We start from the raw sequence: 19,672 nt of genomic DNA, 5'->3' as shown, positions 1-19,672 counted from the left end.
CGCTGAGCCAACCCGGCCAGGGCATCAAATACATTTTTTAAAAGGCCACTTGCTTCCTGACTTAAGGAAGCAAGCTGTAATTTATAGATCCTAACCCTAATTCTTAGATTGGGGAATCAACCTGTTAATGGCTTCAGCTATCAATGCGTTGAAACTTCTGTGCCCCCAAAGAAGCCTAAGGGGAATCAGGGCCAGGGGAAGTTGGGCTCAATCTGGTTGAAAGAGCTGGGTCTCTGAAGGGAATGGGCACAACTTCCAGTAGACCGCCTCCCAGTGGATCAGGCAGGAGATGCACCATGGGTCTGGGACTGGGCTCTGTGTGTGTGTGTGTGTGTGTGTGTGTGTGTGTGTGTGTGTGTGTATGGGATGCCAGCCCCTGGGAGCTGAGCTGGGAGAGGTAAGAGTGTGCTTTAGGTGCGAGATTCCTGCTGCACTCACAAGAAAAACTGTAACGATCAAGACTGCTACCGGCTTAGGGAAGAGAAAGAAGTGTGGATCCCAGCAATTCCTCCATAATCTCTTTTAAAAATCATCATTGCCCGGCTGGTGTGGCTCAGTGGTTGAGCGTGGACCCATGCACCAAGAGGTTGCTGGTTCAATTCCCGGTCAGAACACATGCCCAGGTTGTGGGCCAGATTCTTTGTGGGGGGCATGCAGGAGGCTGCTAATCGATGTTTCTATCTCTCATCCTTCCTTTCTCTCTAAAAATCAACAAAGGGGAAAAAAAAGGCTGTAAAGTTTAAAAACAAAATCACTATTAACGTGGACGGAGTCTGGGTAGGATAGCCTCTGGGGAATTAGAAGGAAAAGGTGGTGGGTTCAGGACTTGATGTGAGACTATATTGAACATGTCCTGTTTCAGCTTCAGAGTGTGTCCATTTGCCTAGACAGGAGGATTCTGGTTAATTTGAGAGGCCCAGCAATTCTGTTGCGACACTTTTTCTTTCTCCAATGGGGGGACCCAGGCAGTGGTAGTTGGAGCCAGTTCATACAAGCTTTTCCAAGCTGATTATTAGACTCATTTCTTCCCAACTCTCTTCAGTGATACCATATTGGTAGTTTGAAATTGACCATGGTGGTACTGACAAATGCTATACATCAGGGCTCCTGGTTTGTACAAATTGTTCCCAGAGTACTGGTTGTTAAATATGTACCAACATACCACCAGACCCAAGAAGAAAAAGGCCAGAGAGAGGTGAGCACAGAGAACATCCCGGTGTCAGTGGAGGATGGGCAGTGAGTCCTTGGATGGTGCTTCGAGCCCCGAGTCAGCCCCTGTTCTTTTCCTTCTCCCCTATTGTGCTTCTCAGACAGAAAGAGCCAGCAAACAGATCAAACACTCAGCATGTCTTTAGTGAGGCTACATATTCAGGTAATGCATAGAGGCCACACAATTTTGAATGCTACTTTGTGTCCATTCAGCAGTGGTGTGATTCCCCACACCATTAAATAGTTTAATATATTTATAAATAGTTGCTTAATGTACTTCCCACTTCATGGAAGTACTTTGTTTTAATGTTGAACAATGAACGTTTAGTTAATTCATTTATTTAAACTTCTAAAAAATTTGATTTTAGAGCCTCGCCAGCTTGCTCAGTGGTTAGAGCATCGGCCCTCGGACTAAAGGGTCTCAGGTTTGATTCCTGGTCAAGGGCACATACCTGGGTTACAAGTTTGATCCCCAACCCCAGTTGGAATACATGCAGGAGGCAACACAATCGATATGTCTCTCTCACACTGATGTTTCTCTCTCTCTCTTCCCTATCCTCTTCCTTTCTATGCTCTCTAAAAAATCAATGAAATTATATCACTGGGTGAGGATTAACAAAAAATTTTTTATTTGAGAGAGGAAGGGAGAGAGAGAAACACTGATATGAGAGAGAAACATCGATTGGTTGCCTCCCATACGTGCCCTGACTGGGGATTGAACCTGCAACCTAGGAATGTGCCCTGACAGGGAATCAAATCACAGCCTTTTGGGGAATGGGATGATGCTCCAACCACCTGAGCCAGGGCCATTTTATTTACTTATTTAAATGAGTTCTGGCCAATTTTTTTGTTATTGCTGTTAATCCTCACCCAAGAATATTTTTCCATTAATTTTTAGATAGAGTGCCCTGGCCAGTTTGGCTCAGCGATTAGAGCATCGGTCCATGGACTGGAGAGTCCCAGGTTCGGTTCCCGCTAAGGGCACGTACCTCAGTTGCAGTTTGTCCCCGGCCCCAGTTGGGGTCGTGTGGGTAGCAACCACTCACTGTGTCTCTCTCACATCCATGTTCTCCCCACCCCTGTTCTATCTGAAGATAAATGCAAAAATGTGCTCAGATGAGGATAAAAAAAAAAGTGTACTTTAAAATAAATTTCTTTAAAAAAATAAATAATTTTTAGATAGAGTGGAAGGTTGGGGAGAGAAACCGCAATGTGAGGGAGACACAAAAATTGGTTGCCTCCCACTCAATCCCTCTAGGGCCAGGGATCAAACCTGCAACCCAGGTACATGCCCTTGAGCAGGAATTGAACCAGAAACCCTTTGGTACTCGGGCCAATGCTCTAACCACTGAGAAAACCAGCCAGAGCTAGCCAATTTTATTAGAGAAAAATGTTTGCATAATTTACTCTTCATATCTGTTCTGTCATGGTTCTGATGACATCAGAATCGCCTGGCTCAATGACAGCCAGTGTACATCCACTGAAGTACTTTCTACACACTGTCCCCAGGTATTCCCATTCTAATTATGGACACCAGTTTCGGCCAACACGGGCAGGACTCTATCTCAGATTTCCTCAGGCTGGGTAGCTGTTATCGAGGATGACCAGGTTCACTTTGCCTAGTCTGATCATCTTCCGAGTCTGCTTGTACCCCAGCCATACTCCCCACTTTCTGTAACCAGCTGGAGCTTAGACTTGACTGATTCCCATGTTTCATGTTTTTTTGGTCTTCTTTTCGGCCACCATTTTCCTGTTTTAGCTGTGGGATGGCCCCAACCAAGAACAGCCATCCAGGTGGCCAGAAGTGAGTAAAGGAAACTATTTTGGGTTGTTTCTATTTCTGATTGTGGGTTGTTGTTATTTATTACTATTAGAGTAATGTGTTTTAGCTGACTCTGGGCTCCAATATATTGTTTAAATCTTGGAAGCGTTAAGTGGGGCATGAGGGGATGGAACAGTTATTTAAGAACTACCTTTGAGGGCAGAAGCTCCCTCTGAGCTCCTTTTCAGAAGGCTGGAGACCCTAGGACTGTATGGATTACATAAATAATGTGATAACATTTTTTGCTAACATCGTTACCTGCATTTTGCATTACTTCCCTAGAATAGATTCTTGGAGCACTACTGCATATGGGTTTTTGTGAGGATGTTAATACCGGCAAATTGCTCTTCCTGACAGAATATACCAATTTATACTCCTACCAGTAAACTACAGGCACATTTCATCACCGTCTTGTCAAAATCTCCATTTTTAAATGGAAGACGATGTGAAAGTTGATTTGCCCTGGCCGGTTTGGCTCAGCAGTTGGAGCATCCGCCTGTGGACCAGAGTCCTGGGTTCGGTTCCCACTAGGGGCACTTAACCAAAAAACAAAAACAAAAACACATTGTTGATTTAATCTGTTTCCATTCTCAGGTCCTTTTTCGTTAAGTCCCCACCTCTGCCTGCCCCCTCACCCTGAGCATGGGTGATGAGGGGTGGATGCTGGGAGTCTGCAAGCTCTCAGAAGTGCTGGGGTGGAGCTGCTGGGTCAGACGCTGCTCAACTGTTAGCTGAGGAGAATGGGCCACAGCTGGTTCCCCAGCAGTGTGGAGGCCCCACGTCCTGATTAGTCTGCACCAGGACAATTCTTGATCCAGGCTCCCTGCTCCCTGAGACACTGTGGGTGCCTTGCTGGAATTCTCGGGGGAAAAGAGAGATTAATCCACCCAAGGTTGTTTTCCTGGATCCCCCAGGTCCTGACAGATAATGGTTTGCTTTTCTTCCCTACGATTTGTTTGAAATGTATGACAAGGTAGGGCTTTGTAGCTTGTTTTGGGGGACAAAGCCTTGGTCACCTCTCTCCGCCCCCACTTCACCTCAGGACCTGTGGCAGTGCCAGTGTTTTCAGCAGCACCCCCCTGGCGCCCCATCCAAGACCCTGAGGGCAGGTACTGGAAAAACAGGGGGTCCTCATATCTCTTGGTGACTGCATGTGGTGGTCACAGCCGAGGGTCACCAGTGCACTGGCTCAGCCTGAGGTCTGCTTCGGCCTGGCTTAGCCTTGAGCATCTGTGCACAGCGACCCGGCACAAAGACCAGACAGACCCCAACCAAGCCCGGCTCTTAGCACTAGGCGCCTTCCCCACCAGGCAGGTGGGGACCCCTGAAACCAGTGAGCAACCAACCACATGGCCCAGGGACGGGCTGGGGTCGGGGGGTCACGCGAGGTCTTGGGGTCGCAACTGCGTCCAACGCACAGTGTTCAGGGTCCTGGATCGGGCGCCGAGCTTCAGCCGAAGGCCAAGAAGCTGAAAATGTGGCAGCACTGGGAAGTAAGACGACGGAGGATGTGGGAAACGTTTGTCAGATGCTCCGGTTTCTCGGGCCGGGGCTGCTGGCCGCCTCCAGTTCGGCCCGCGGGGATCGGATCCTTCCACAGGCCCGGCGGTCTGGGCGCGCGACGCCCGCCGCTGGACCACTCCAGGGCCGGCTCCGAGCAGTGCGCGCGGCGCCCTGGCGCCACGTTCCGGCCCGGCCCCGCGCCCTCCACGCTGCGAGCCCCGCCGCCGCCGCCGCCACTCCCCCACATTCCAGAGGCCGCAGCGCCGTCTCCTTCCTCGCATTCCTGCCCCCACAAAGGAGTCCCTCCGCCCCCGCGCGGCCGCGGGAGGAGGGGGCGCGGCCCAGCGCCGCCGAGCGCACATTCCTCCGCCGCGCGCGCCACTGAGCGGAGCGCAGCGGACCCTGGACCGCGCGTGGCCGGCGGAGCGACCCCGGCCCGGCGCCGGCCCCGCCCCGCCTTGCGCCCAGGGGTCCCGGGGCGGGCTCCGGGTACGGGCGGACGATGCGGCGGCGCGGCCGGAGTGGCGGCGGGAAGCCGAGGCGGAGGTGACGCGCCAGGGCCGGCGGGCCGGACCATGCAGCGCTCCCGGGCGGCCGCGGACGAGGCGGCTCTGCTCCTGGCCGGGCTGGCCCTGCGGGAGCTGCAGCCTGGCGGCGACTCTCCGGGCCGGGGTCGGCGGGGGCCGCGGCCCGGGCCCGGAGACGAGGCGGCGCCGGCGCTGGGCCGCCGAGGGAAGGGCGGCGCCGGCGGCCCCGAGGCTGGGGCGGACGGACTGAGCCGTGGGGAGCGCGGCCCGCGGCGCGCGGCCGCCCCCGAGCTGAGCGCGCAGCCGGCGGGCAGTCCGCGGGCCAGCCTGGCGGGCTCCGACGGCGGCGGCGGCAGCGGCAGCGCCCGTTCCAGCGGCATCAGCCTGGGCTACGACCAGCGCCACGGCAGTCCGCGCTCCGGCCGCTCGGACCCGCGCCCCGGCCCCGGGCCGCCGTCAGTGGGCAGCGCCCGCTCCAGTGTGTCCAGTCTCGGCTCCCGCGGCTCGGCCGGTGCTTACGCCGACCTTCTCCTGCCCGGCGCCGGCCCCGCGCCAACTCGCTCCCCCGAGCCTGCCGGGCCGGTCCCCTTCCCTCTGCCTTCGCTCCAGCTGCCCCCGGGCCGGGAGGGCGGCCCGAGCGCGGCGGAGCGGCGGCTGGAGGCGCTGACCCGAGAGCTGGAGCGGGCGCTGGAAGCGCGCACAGCGCGGGACTACTTCGGTGAGCTGGTCGGGACGGCCTCGGGGTGGCGGCCGCTCGGCCGAGGACCGCTCGGGCGGCCCTGCGCTGGGCGTTGTCGAGGGGCCGGGATGAGACGGGGGAGCCGGCGGCGTGTTTCGCACAAGGTGTGTGTGTGAACTGCCAGCCTCCCTTCTAGGTCTACCGGCTGGAGACGGGGTCTGGGAAAGTGAGTTGCAGTCCTTACCTTAACTGGGGGGAAAAAGTCTTAATAGGCAGGATGAGCCATTTCCGGATAATTTCTTCTTAAACCTTGGCAGTTGCCTCTGTTCAGCCTACTCCACGCTTTGTGACTCCGGCCCAGGTTGTGTAGGGACCCAGCCCTCCCGGGGTTCCCCCTCCCCCAGCAGTGTAGGTTGCGGATGGTAGCGGGGTGGTGGAGTGGTCCAGGAGCCTCCGGACCCCGCTTTGGTGATGGTAGCTGTTGGAGGTAGAGTGTGTGAAGGAGGGAGAGTCCACCATGAAGGGGAAGAGACCAAGCCAGTCATAGCAAGCTGTCCTTTCTTTGGGCTGTGCTTCCTACAGTGGGATGTTTCTAAAGAGAATCCTGCTTGATAGCCTTTGCAAAGCTAACCGATTTCTGCCAGTCTGACCTGGGCCCTCACAGGTCCCCGTTAGTCCTTTGGACAACGCTTAGGGCTCTTAGGGTTGAGATTCGGAGAAGAGGCCTGGGGAGGGGGCTGGCCGGTGGTTATTCTGCCTGGGACTGCGGCTGTCTTGGGGTTCATGCATTCATTCCAGCTCGCGGCTCAGGATGCCCTGAACTGGATCCTGAGGGAAGAGGAAGCTGTAGGGGACAGATCAGATGGGGCATTTCAGGCAGAAGGAAGAATGTGGGCAAAGCAAGTAAGGATGTGGATTGTTTCACTACATTCTCCAGGTTGCAGCCCAGGAGGGGTTAGGTGGCCAAGGGAGTATGTGGCCCTGCCTTTGGGAGGGGAAACACAGAGGGGTTTCAGGCTCATCTGGGAGCATTAGGGTGAGAATTTCTGGTGAGGCTGCTGGGCATGGCCTGGGAGCATCCTGGGAGCAGGGAGGTGAGTTAGGAAGCTGTTGCTTCTTGTGCCTGGCAGGAGCCAGGAGCAAAAGCTGGGACTGTTTTCTGAAGAGAAAAGACATTCCATTGCTCTCTCCACAAAAGGCTGTTCATTTTCCTGTCCCTGCCCATTGCAGAACCTGGGAGGGGTGTGTTCTGTGGGCCTCCACAGCTACTCATGAGTCTGTGTGTGAAGCTGAGGTGGTCAGCCCAGCCAGGTAATGGGAGAAGTGAAGGGGCCCAGGGCACAAGACCATATTGGGTAGTGGGCCGTCCTTTCTAAAGGGAGCCTCTGCTCAAGTTCTGGCCCATTGCAGCCACTGGGAGGGGAAGGTGAGTGATGATAGATCCTTGTGTTGTTTTGTTTTTTTCAAGAGAAGCCAGATTTAGGTTGGAGCATAGTCCTGTGCACTAAAAGGGTGCAGGTTCAGTTACTGGTCAGAGCACATACTTAGGTTTTAGGTTTAATCCCTAGTCATGGCATGTACAGGAGGCAACCGATCGATGTTTCTCTCTCACATCGATGTTTCTCTCTCTCTTTCCCTCCCCTCCTTCCTCTCTCTCTAAACAATCAATTAAAAAACATATCCTTGGGTGAGGATTAAAAAAAACATATGGGAAACTATTTGTTTTAACTGCTGATGTTTTGCTGCTGATATTTGATGTTTTGGAACAATAAAAGTGGCAATTTTATATGATTCAACCTAAAGAAGACAAAGTTTTACACAAGGAAGTCTGCAGGGAGCCTCAGCTCAAGTGATCTCGGATAACCTCATTCTCAGGGTGTGTTTCTTCCTCTGTGCCATTCCTTCCTCTCCTGGCCCTGGCACCAGCTGACCTCCTGATCCCTCTGCCATTCATTGATGTCTTTGGAACTTTCTCATGTCTCCTTACCAAGTTCCGTTGCCATTAGCCAGCCAACAGCCTCAGGCTTCCAGAATTCCAGAACCATTTTTTTTGATCCTCACCCGAGGAGATTTTTCCATTTTTTGTTCAGATAGAGTGGGAAGGAGAGAGAGGAAGAGAGAGAGAGAGAGAAACATCGACGTGAAAGGTACATATCGAGTGGCTGCCACCCGCATAACCCAACCAGGGTCAGGGATGAATCGCAGCCGAGGTACGTGCCCTTAGCGGGAACCGAACCCAGGTCTCTCTGGACCGCAGGCCAATGCTCTAACCGCTGAGCCAAACCAGCCAGGGCTTCCAGAACCTTTTTAAGCTGGGTGACCTCTCTGCTTCTCAGCCACCCACTCCCAGAGTCACACCTTGGTTTCTTTTTTTTAATCCTCACCTGAGGATATTTTTCCATTTATCATCAGATAGAGTGGGTAAGGGAAAGAGAGAGAAACATCATTGTGAGAGAGACACATCAATTGGTTGACTCCCGCACTGACCAGGGCTGGGGACCAAACCCGAACTGAGGTACATGCCCCTGACCGGAATTGAACCTGCAACTCTGGTCTGTGGGCCGACATGCCAGCTGCTGAACCAGACCAACCAGGGCCTTTTATTTATTTTTTAAATAATGTGGTTTTTGTTTTTTTTTTTTAGAGAAGAAGGGAGAGAGAGAGAGAGAGAGAGAAACATCAACATGTGAGAGAAATATCAGTCATTTGCCTCCTGCACACCCTCACCTGGGAATCTAGTCCACAACCCAGGCATGGGCCCTGACCAGGATTCAAACTGGGACCTTTCAGCCCATGGGATGACGTTCAATCCACTGAGCCACACCAGCTGGGCTGGTCTTCATTTTTTTTGGTTCATAGACAGAAGAAAGGATTTTCCCTTAGCCAAGAGCAGGTCATGGGTGAAGGGGTCCAGAATGATTTTCTGGGTATACACAGGTCGCAATGATCTGATGGCGAGATGACTCTGTGTCAGGTACTCTGCTAAACAACAGCAGCAACAGACCCTAAGTAAGTGGGTACCCTTATTGTCCCTGTAGTAGCCATTAGTAACTACATGATGGATGCTTAGAGAAGTTCACTTGCCCAAGGTCAGGCGGGTGGGCAGCATTGGGACTGGAGTTAGATGCGTGTCTATCCAACCCCACAGGCACGTTGCTAACCACTGCTCTCTCCTGCTTCTCCTCCCATAGGCATTTGCATCAAGTGTGGGCTTGGCATCTATGGAGCAAGGCAAGCATGCCAGGCAATGGGGAGCCTGTATCACACAGATTGCTTCACCTGTGACTCCTGTGGTAGGTAACCTCTTTCTGGCCCCTCTTGTTCCACGGAGCCCCTTGCAACTAAGTCCCAGGAAGATGGACCATGCAGCTCTGACCCAAGCTGAAATGTGGAGGGGGGCTAGTTGTAGCCTTTTTTCGCTGGGCCCCAGGGAGGGAGGTGTGGGGCCAGGGAGGAGACTTTTGCTGGCCATAAGGAAAGGCTGCCCCTCTGGCCCTGGGCTTTGGAGACTTCATCCTGTGCAGGGTATTGATGTCTCCTGGCTGGCTGGGTGCTATGCCTACTGCCTGCCTCAATATGGGGCAAATATTTCTTTTCCATGCCACTTCTTTTTTGCCTGAATTTTACACACAGTATAAACTATAGTGGTTGTAATTTAACCTAGACAAAGTTATAAAAGAGAAAATATAACCCAACCAGCATCAGAAATCTGCACTTTAAAAAAAAAATTTTTTTTCTTTATTGATTTGAGAGAGAGAAGAAGGGAGAGGGTGATAGAAACATCGATGAGAGAGAACATCGATTGGCTGCCTCCTGCATACCCCCCACTGGGGATTTGGCTCACAACCTGGGCATGTGCCCAGACCAGGAATTGAACCAGCAACCTGTTGGTGCATGGGTCGACACTCAACCACTGAGCCACACCGGCGGGGCCCACTGTCTGTTCTAGGCTTTGCCCCGAAGCAGACATCTTTCATTTATTTACACTAAAGATTTTAATATTTTATTTTATAAAAGTATGATGTAGGCACAGTGTTAAGTCAAATCATTCTGAGAAGCTGTTTTTGCAGTAGCAGAAAAACACTTATTTTTCTATTATTGTAGGAGTTCTTTTACACATCTTGGATAAAAGTTCCTTTTGGTTTATATGTGTTATAAATTTTTTTTTTCCTTACCTACTCTCACTTTTCATTACATTCTAAATGAAGTCTCCTGAAGAAAAGAAATTCTTGCCCTGGCCAGTGGCTCAGCGGTTGGAGCGTCCACCTGCGGTCCGGAAAGACCCGGGTTCGGTTCCCGCTAAGGGCACGTACCTCGGTTGCAGTTTGTCCCCGGCCCTGGTTGGTCATGCGGGTGGCAGCCACTCGATGTGTCCCTTTCACGTCGATGTTTCCCTCTCTCTCTTTTCCTCTCTCTCCCTCCCACTCTATCTGTACAAAAAATGGAAAAATGTCCTCGTGTGAGGATAAAAAAAAAAAAAAGAAATTCTTAATTAAGCCTAGTTAATCTTTGCTTATAGTTACTGCTTTAACTGTTCTCTCGAAGAAATCTTTGCAGTCTCATGTTTTAGATATGTTTGTATTTTGTAAACATATTAAACATACCTATTCTGTATTCTCCATCTAATATTCCCAGCATCTGATGTCTTTTGAAGTCTGACTTCTACTGTCTACTGTTTCTCCTCACTCTTGATCATGATATGATACCTTGTTTTCTCCCGAGTTTTGTAATTTTTGACTGTGGAGTGTGCCTGTGGGAATTCGTCAAGTTCTGTGTTTTTTTGGTTTTTTATTTTTTTGTGTTTTTTTTTGTTCAGATAGAGTGGGAGGGAGAGAGAAGAAGAGAGAGAGAGAGAGAGGGAGAGAGAAACATTGACGTGAAAGGGACACATTGAGTGGCTGCCACCCGCACGACCTAACCAGGGCCAGGGACAAACTGCAACCGAAATACGTGTCCTTAGCGGGAACCGAACCCGGGTCTCTCTAGACCGCAGGCCAACGCTCTAACCGCTGAGCCAAACTGGCCAGGGCGTCAAGTTCTGTGTTGAAGGTGCATTTCCCTAGGGAATGTTTGAAAGCTTTCTGTTAGGAAAGTTTTGAACTTGGATGGGGAAAATGTATTTTTCCTTTTGTGAGTATTCTTATATGCTCATGGACTTTTATTTATGCAGTGGCCAGAGGAAATCCCTTCCAGTTGGACCCTGTGTCTTTGGCATGTCCCCATCATTCTTTGAGCACTTCTTACTTTATTTATTTAAAAAATTTATTTTCTGCCCTGGCCGGTTTGGCTCAGCAGTTATCAGCCTGTGGTCCAGAGAGACCCGGGTTCGGTTCCCGCTAAGGGCACGTACCTTGGTTGCAGTTTGTCCCTGGCCCAGGTTGGGTCATGCGGGTGGCAACCACTCGATGTGTCCCTTTCACGTCGATGTTTCTCTCTCTCCCCCTCCCCCTCCCACTCTATCTGAACAAAATATGGAAAAAATGTCCTCGGGTGAGGATAAAAAAATAAAAAATTGTTTTTCTTTATTGATTTTAGAGAAAGAGCGAGAGAGAAAGATAGACACATCCATGAGAGAGAACATCGACTGGCTGCCTCCTACATGCCCCCACTGGGGATTTGGCCTACAACCTGGGCATGTGCCATGACCAGGAATCAAACCGGCGACCTCTTGGTAATGGGTCAAGCACTGAGCCACACTGGCCGGGCTTTGCGCACTTTTTTTTTTTTTTTTTTTTTTTTTGTACGTGCCTCCATCGGGAAGGGAAGTGAACCCGGGACTCTCTGGTCCGCAGGTCGACACTCCAACCGCTGAGCCAAACTGGCCAGGGCAGCACTTCTTTACTTGGCATAAGATGTTCTAGGTTTAGCTTTGTTCTTGAGAACAATTTACATACAGTACAGCAAACAGATCTTAAGTATGTAGTATAAAGATTTTTTTAAAAATTGATTTTAGAGAAGGGAGGCCAGGCTCAGGTTGAACGTTATTCTGAGCACCAAGAAGACACCAGTTCAGTTCTCCAGGGCGCGTGCCTGGGTTGCAGGCTTGATCCACTGTAGAGGGTGTTCAGGAGAAAGCCAGTTGATGTTTTCCTCTCACATCCGTGTTTCTCCCTCTCTCTCCCCCTTCCTCTCTCTCTAAATCAATAAAAGCATTAAAAGCCCAGTGCATGGTGCTCGCCTGTGGTCCCGGCTACTCGGGAGGTTGAGGCTAGAGGATCCCAAGCCCAGGAGTTTTGGGCTGTAGTGTGCTGCCAATTGGGTGTCCACCCTAAGTTTGGCATCGATACGGTAACCTCCCAGGAGTGGGGGACCGCCAGGTTGCCTAAGGAGTGTGAACTGGCCCAAGTCAGAAACATACTAAAAAAATCAATGTGAGAGAGAAACTTTGATAAGTCATCTCCTGCATGTTTGGGATGATGCTCCAACCAACTAAGCTACACTGGCCAGGGCCATAGTGAAAAGATTTTGGATAAGTATATATATTTAAGTAACTCACATCCTTAACAAAGATATAGAGCATTTAAACACCCAAAAACTTCTTTCTTTTTTTAGTTCCCCATCATATCCACCTCACCAGTGTTCTGATTTCTACCACTGTAGATTAGTTTTGTCTTCGTCTGTCCTAGAAGTTCATATACCTGCAGTCATGTAGTATGCACTATTTTGATTTCTTTTTTTTTTTCCTAAGCGTGTCTTTATTTTTTTGTCCATGTTGTTATAGTGGACTAAGGGAGTTGTCACTCCTTTTTATTGTTAAGTAGGAGTCTCTTGTATGAATATACCACAATTTATTTATCCATTAAACTGTGGGTAGATGCTAAATTGTGCTGTGAACATTCTTGTACAGGTCATTTGTGGACAAATGTTTCATTTTTCTTGGGTAAATTCCAAGCAGTGGAATTTCTGGGTCATAGGCTAAGTGTATGTTTAACTTTATAAGAAACAGCCAAACTGTTTTCTGAAGGGCTTGTTCCATTTTATACTCCTACGAGAAATATAGAGAGTTGAGCGCGGCCGGTGTGGCTCAGTGGTTGAATGTCGACCCATGAACCAAGAGGTCGCCAGTTCGATTCCTGGTCGGGGCACCTGCTTGGACTGTGGGCCTGATCCCCAGTGGGGGGCATGCAGGAGGAGGCCAATGTATGTTCTCTCTCATCGATGTTTCTGTTTCTCTCCCCTCCTTCTTTCTCTAAAATCAATAAAGAAAAGATATTTTTTTTTAAAAGAAAGAAAAAGAAATATAGAGAGCTGCATTGTTCTACAAATTGATATTTTAGTCTTTTTAATTTTAGCTGTTCTAATGGATGTGGAGTGGTATCTCATGGTTTTCATTGGCATTTCCCAGAGGACTCATGAGGTTGAGCATCTTTTTGTCTGCTTCTAGCCATTAAAATCATCTTTGGTGAAGTCTATTCAAGTCTTTTGTTCAGATTTTAAATTGAGAGTTATTTGTCTTATTTAGTTGTGGGAAAAAATATATATTTTCTGAGTACAAGTTCTTTTCACATGTATGTTTTGTAAATATTTTTTGCTAGTGTGATTTAAAAAATATTTTGATGATATATTTTCTGGTAAATTTTACATTTTAATGAAATCCATTTAGTCAGTTTTTTGTTTTGTTTTATAGTTACTATTTTTTGTGACTTAATTTTTGGCTCCCTTTGAATCATGAAGATAGTCACTCAGGAGACAACCAACCAATTGATGTGTCTCTCACATCAATGTTTCTCTCTCCCTCCCTCCCTCCTTTCAGTTCTATCTAAAAATCAATGGAAAGCCTTGGCCAGTTTGGCTCAGCGGTTAGAGCGTCGGCCTATGGTCCAGAGAGACCCAGGTTCGGTTCCCACTAAGGGCGCGTACCTCCGTTGCAGTTTGTCCCCGGCCCTGGTTGGGTCGTGCAGGTGGCAGCCACTCGGTGTGTCCCTTTCACGTCGATGTTTCTCTCTCTCTCTCTCTTCCTCTCTCTCTCTCCCACTCTACCTGAACAAAAAACGAAAAAATGTCCTCAGGTTAGGATACAAAAATAAATAAGTAAAAATCAATGGAAAAATATTCTCGATTGTGGATTAACAACAAAAATTACTATATAAAAAGATGCTCAATGGCACTAATCAGGGAAATGCCAGTTAAAACCACAGTGAGATATCACCTCACACCTGTCAGAATGACTATCATCAATAAATCAATAAACAACAAGGGTTGGAGAGGATGTGGAGAAAAGGGAACCCTTGTGCACTGTTGGTGGGAATGCAGATTGGTGCAGCCACTGTAGAAAGCAGTATGGAGGGTCCTCGAAAAATTTAAAGAACTACCATATGGCCCAGCAATTCACTTCTGGGTATTTATCCAAAGAATTCCAAAAACAGTAATTTGAAAAGATAAATGCATCCTTGTGTTCATTGCCGCAATATTTACAATCGCCAAGATACGGAAGTAACACAAGTGCCCATCAATGGATGATTGGGTAAAGTTGTGGTACATATATACAATGTAATATTACTCAACCATAGGAAAAACAAATGAAATCTTACATTTTCGGCAACATGGATGGATCTAGAGGGTATTAGGCCAAGTGAAATAAGTCTGGCAGAGAAAGACAAATACCATATGATTTCACTTACATGTGGAATATTAAAAAATAAATGAACCAAACAGAAACAGACTAATAGACGCAGAGAAAAGACTGATGGGTGCAAGGTATGGTGGGGGGAGGTGGTGAAAAGGTGAAGGGATTAAGAAGTACAAACTGGCAGTTACAAAATAATCATGGGGATGTAAAGTACAGTACAAGGAATATAGTCAAATACTGTAAATATGATTTAATAATAAATAGTATAGTTAGTTATGGTGTCAGATGGGTATTAGATTTACTGGGGTGATCACTATGTTGTACACTTGAAATTAATATTAATATAACGTCAACTGTAATTGAAAAATAAAATTTTGAAATTAGCATAATGACAACATTAAAGGGAAAATCTAAAATCTGTTCGTAATCCGCTTCTTGTCTGTTGGAGGAGGGTGCTGAGAAATGGCAGCAGGGACCCCACCCCTGGTTTCCAGCAGTCCAGGGACCCCTTTCTCGACCCTCGTCCTTGCAGGGAGACGTCTTCGTGGGAAGGCGTTCTACAATGTGGGCGAGAAAGTGTACTGCCAGGAGGACTTCCTGGTGAGTCAGCTGTGCACTGGCTGGTACCATGGGTGGGAGCAGGGGCAGGGACCCTCCTGATTGCCGTGGAGACCTGAGGCCAGGAGGCAGGTGCTGTCTGGTCAGTGAGTGTCCCTGTCACATAACCTCCTGGATCCTGTGTCCCCTGCCAGTACTCCGGGTTCCAGCAAACGGCTGACAAGTGTAGCGTGTGTGGACACCTCATCATGGAAATGGTGAGAACCTCCCCCAGCCTCCTGGAGCCCCCCTGACGTGAGCAAACTTAGGACCCCACCCTTTCCCCTGTTGCAGACCCGCCAGGGGCTCAGAGCCTGCGCCTGTTCCAGGGCTGTGCTGAGCCTTCCCCCGCACTGACCCTTCAGTGCCTCCCACCCTCAGATCCTCCAGGCCCTCGGGAAGTCCTATCACCCGGGTTGCTTCCGGTGTTCCGTGTGTAACGAGTGCCTGGACGGGGTGCCCTTCACCGTGGACGTGCAGAACAACATCTACTGTGTCAGAGACTATCACACGTGAGTAGTCGGCGTGTGGAGAGGTGCGGCTCCTGCTGTTCTTCTGCCTTCCCCGGAAACGTCGTCCTGACCTGCCCGTCCGTGTTTGCCACTCTTTATTATTATTATTATTTTTTAGATCCTCACCCGAGGATGTTTTTTCATTTACTTTCAGACAGAGTGGGAGGGGGAGAGAGAGAGAAACATCGATGTGAGAGAGACACATCAATTGGTTGCCTCTCCCAGGACCCTGACCAGGGCTGGGGACCAAACCGCAACCGAGGCACGTGCCCTTGATTGGAATTGAACCTGTGACTCTTTGGTCTGTGGGTCGATGCTCTAGCCACTGAGCAAAATGACCAGGGCTCCACTTTTGACCTTTTATACTTCCGATCTCCCCTTGTGTGCCCGGTGGTTGGCTCGAGGCACAGATCTCTGCCTTGAGCCCTCTCTCGTGGGTGGTTCAGCCACCGGCTGTCTGTTCCGTCCCCCCACCCCCAGCCCTTGTCTGCGTGCTCCCTCCTCCCAGGGTGGGGACTTTCCCTGCTGCCCCACTTCTATCCCTAGGTTCCCAGGGCCAAATCAGTCCTCTCTCCTTTTTTTTTTTTTGTTATTCCTTACCGGAGGATATTTTTTCCATTGCTTTTTAGAGAGAGTGTAAAGGAGGGAGGGAGGGGTGGAGAAAGGGAGAGAGAAACATCTATGTGAGAGAGACACATTAGTTGGTTGCCTCCCACATGACCCTGATCAGAGCCAGGGATCAAACCCTGCAACCCAGGTATGTGTCCTTGACCGGGAATCGAACCCTTGACTCTTTGGTCCACGGGCCAGTGTTCTAACTGCTGAGCCACACTGGCCAGGGCAGGCCGGGCCTCTTTGGCCTGGGAGGGGGATAGTGGGTGGGCCTTCCCTGTGCCCTTGGCCTGTGGTCACTCAGCTGGTCACTTCTGGTTTTCTTTTTTTCCCCAGGGTTTTTGCACCAAAATGTGCCTCCTGTGCTCGTCCGATCCTCCCTGCACAGGTAGGACACACCAGGAGATGATCAGGTGCCTGGCCCGGCCAGCCCCAGCTCTGGGCCCTGCGGGAGGGATGAGCAGGACCTGCCCCCTGCTCCTCGGGCTGAGGGATGTGTATGGTGCCCACGCATGCGGAGTGCGGTGTCCCTGCATGAGTTAGGGGGAGGCGGTGGCCCCTGCTGCTTGGCTGCCCTCAGCTCCCTTGTCCGTCGATGGAAGAACTGCCCACTGGGTCTGTTACCTGTGCAGGCGGAGGCGGCAGGGGTGCAGACGAGGTGAGGGGACAGTCTGTGCAGGAGACCTAGGGTCGTGCAGCTTTCCCAGGCAGTGGGTCTTCCACATATGCTGGGCTCTCCCACGCTGGGGAAGCAGGGCCGGCCACGGTCTCCTGACTCCAAAGAGCTAAAAAGGAGACGCACCCACACGTTGACACGCACAGGAGGGCTCTCGTGGACCCTTGTGCATGCTTTTGGGTGGCAGCCGTGGGAGGCTGCTCAAGGCACATGCACATTCGTCCACGTGCACCTGCTGCTGCCCACAGGGGCGTGAGTGCTCGTCCACCGTGGCGAGAGCCTGTGGCGTGGGTATGTGCCCCCACGCACAGGTCGCCTCCAGCCACAGCCTGCTTATTGTGTGTGAACCCCACCTCTTCCTCCAGGGCTGTGAGACAACCATCCGGGTGGTGTCCATGGACAGGGACTACCATGTGGAATGTTACCACTGTGAGGTGAGCTGGGTCCTCGCAGAAGGCTGGGGCTGGGGCAGTCCCCGTCACGCGGTTGTCTCTCCCTCTAGGTGTTCTGTGAGCCCACCTCCTCTTTTATGGCTTCTTACCCCTTCTCCCTGTCCCCCCGCACCCTGCAGTGAGCCCTGTCCCCAAGATATGTTCTCCCGCACCCTGTTTCCTATTCAGTCAAATATTTACTGGTGATTTACCGTGTATGGGGTGTTGTGAATCATAGAGAATATAGTCCCCATTCCCATGACAGAGACAGGTATTCAGATCGTATCCACACAGGTCATCGTTGCTGTCACGGAGAGTTTTCAGAGCGCACCGAGGCCTTGGGAAATCAGGAAGGCTTTCTGGAGGAGGTCACCTAGCCCAGCCTAAGATTTGAAAGACGAATAAGAGTTAGCCCAGGAGGTAGTGAGGGCGGTTTCAGGCAGTCGAAGCAGAATGTGCTTAGACTTGAAGACGGGTGTGTTGTTTGTGTCACTGGATGTTGGCGGGAGCTGGGGACAAAAGGCTACATGAGCTAAGGAGTGTGGTTGGCTTACCGTGAGGGCCCTGGAGAATGATCGGAGAGGGTGACACGATGGCATTTGGGTTTTAGAAAGGGCACTCGGTGCCATGCAGAGAGTGAATGGAGGAAGGGGAGCAGGGGCTGGGGTTCCCTGAGGGGGCTGTGGTCCTGGGTTCAGGGTAGTAAATCGAGCTGAGTGATGTTAGGCAGTAAAAAAGACTGGATTTGGTCAGTGACTGGGTGCAGGAGTTTGGGGGTTGGGAGGTGTCCATTAGGACCAAGGAGAGTGTGAGGGCGACAGGAGGGAGGGGATCATCTGATGCACTTATTTTTGGAGACACCCGCATAGGGATGTGCAGGCGGCAGCTAGATGTGTGGAGTCCAGAGACTCTGCCCACAGGTACAGGAATCTGGGAGTCGCTGGCATGTGTAGCTCTTTCCTCTCTAATACTCTGCCCTGCGGTGTCCAGACACCTCAGCCTCCCTGAGTTCTCAATTCCAGGAGTCCGGTGGGCCCTCTCCGGAAAGCCTGGCACGTCTCTCGTATAACTCGGGAGCATCTGATTAGGTTCCCTCCTCAGAGGTCACGACGTGCCTTGGCTGTTGTCTAGGATCTGAGAATCCAGTTTCATACGTTTTGCCTGGCTTCGCTTTGTGAAAGGTAGGCTGGGAAGCCTGGTCCTTGTAACGGTGATGGCCTGATGCAGGAGCCCCGTCCTGGGCCTGTGGACGGCTGCTGAAGCCAGGGGAGTAACAGGGCCTCCGGGGAGAGCTGCCGAGGAAGGAGCCGGGCCTGGGGAAGGCCCCAGGAGCAGCACTGGCCAATGCGTGGAGGCAAAGCCGCTACATGGGGAGCGAATGAAGAGGCAGGAGAAAAACCAGGAAGAGCAGTTGGGTTTCAGAGCCCCGGGAAGAGCAGGAGGGAGTGTGAGTGAGAAATCTTCCATCATCAAAGGTCCATTTGGAACCGGGTGGCCCTGGTGGGGGCAAGTGTCACCCCCCTTTTTTTTACAGAGGCCACATACCAATCATGTAACTTGTTAAACAACAAAAAAATTAGCCTAGGATACATACCTCAACGGTACAACGGGAAGGTGAGCGCAGTAAGGCAGAACCCCTTGTTTACTTGTCCCCGCTTTTTCTCTTCCGTTATCTCCTAAGGCCACTGGGGTCAGGCATTTGACAGCCTCTCCTCCCCGAGATCACCAGTGAGCCCCATGTGGCAGATGCAGGAGTCATGTCCCAGTTGTCATTGCTCTAACCTCTCAGCAGCTTCCCACACGCTGACCCGTCTCTTCTGGACTCCTCGCTGTGCCCTTGGGACCGTCCATTTTCGGTTTCCCTCACTTTTATTTCCCCCTCAAGTCTCCTTGGCTCAGATCTTTTTTCCTTTTACAGCGGAGCCTTCATGGCTCAAGCAGGTAGTTCTCTTTTCTAGTTTCCTGTGCTCCAGGGAGATGTCTATTTTGTTAAGATAACCCATTTTTATGCCGGAGCCCCCATTTATTGCCTAGCCCTCTGTCCGGGCTGTGTCCAGCCACCTTCCACCCCTCCAAGGGGCAATGGGTGTGGCCCACACGGGGCTCCTGACACCCCACCGTGAGAGTAAAAGCCAGAGAGCTCTGTGGACGTTGGACAGAGCCCTACCGATCTGCCCCGCACCGATACCCTGAGGAGCCGCTGTGCTGCCCCTGCCTGCTCACTGGGGCTGGGCTTGTTCTTCCCTAGGACTGTGGGCTGCAGCTGAGCGGGGAGGACGGACGCCGCTGCTACCCGCTGGAGGGCCACCTGCTGTGCCGCCGCTGCCACCTCAGGCGCCTCCGGCCTGGCCCACTGCCCTCACCTGCTGTGCATGTCACCGAGCTCTGAGCAGGGGCAGGAGCCCTTGGGTGTGTGTGTCTGAGCAGGGGCAGGAGCCCTTGGGTGTGTGCCTGTGTGTGCGTGAGTGTGTGTGTAAGGGCAGGCGGGATGGGTGACCCAGGTCGGTCGGAGTTTTTCATCAGGGTGGCGCAGCT

At 51.1% G+C, this 19,672-nt stretch overlaps 1 protein-coding gene across 1 annotated transcript; it reads left to right on the top strand.

Moving 5' to 3' along the window:
• The first annotated feature begins 5,109 nt into the window (after positions 1–5,109).
• LOC118638575 (WT1 interacting protein) lies at positions 5,110–19,672 on the top strand. Its single transcript, XM_036274597.1, has 8 exons — positions 5,110–5,779; positions 8,932–9,033; positions 14,842–14,909; positions 15,062–15,124; positions 15,288–15,418; positions 16,367–16,418; positions 17,072–17,140; positions 19,386–19,672. The coding sequence occupies exons 1-8, from the start codon at positions 5,110–5,112 to the stop codon at positions 19,524–19,526; spliced, it is 1,296 nt and encodes a 431-aa protein (XP_036130490.1). The 3' UTR covers positions 19,527–19,672.

The sequence above is a fragment of the Molossus molossus genome, unplaced genomic scaffold, assembly GCF_014108415.1.
Source record: "Molossus molossus isolate mMolMol1 unplaced genomic scaffold, mMolMol1.p scaffold_m16_p_21, whole genome shotgun sequence".
Classification (NCBI taxonomy): Eukaryota; Metazoa; Chordata; class Mammalia; order Chiroptera; family Molossidae; genus Molossus; species Molossus molossus.
Note: the sequence above shows the minus strand (reverse complement) of the source record. Positions and strands in the feature narration are given on the sequence as shown.

Excerpts from the sequence above, each read along its gene's own strand:
- LOC118638575 (XM_036274597.1), top strand. The coding sequence starts at position 5,110 with ATGCAGCGCTCCCGGGCGGCCGCGGACGAGGCGGCTCTGCTCCTGGCC. Across the intron at positions 9,034-14,841 it reads CTTCACCTGTGACTCCTGTG|GGAGACGTCTTCGTGGGAAG; the intron begins GTAGGTAACCTC and ends TCGTCCTTGCAG. Across the intron at positions 17,141-19,385 it reads TGGAATGTTACCACTGTGAG|GACTGTGGGCTGCAGCTGAG; the intron begins GTGAGCTGGGTC and ends GTTCTTCCCTAG.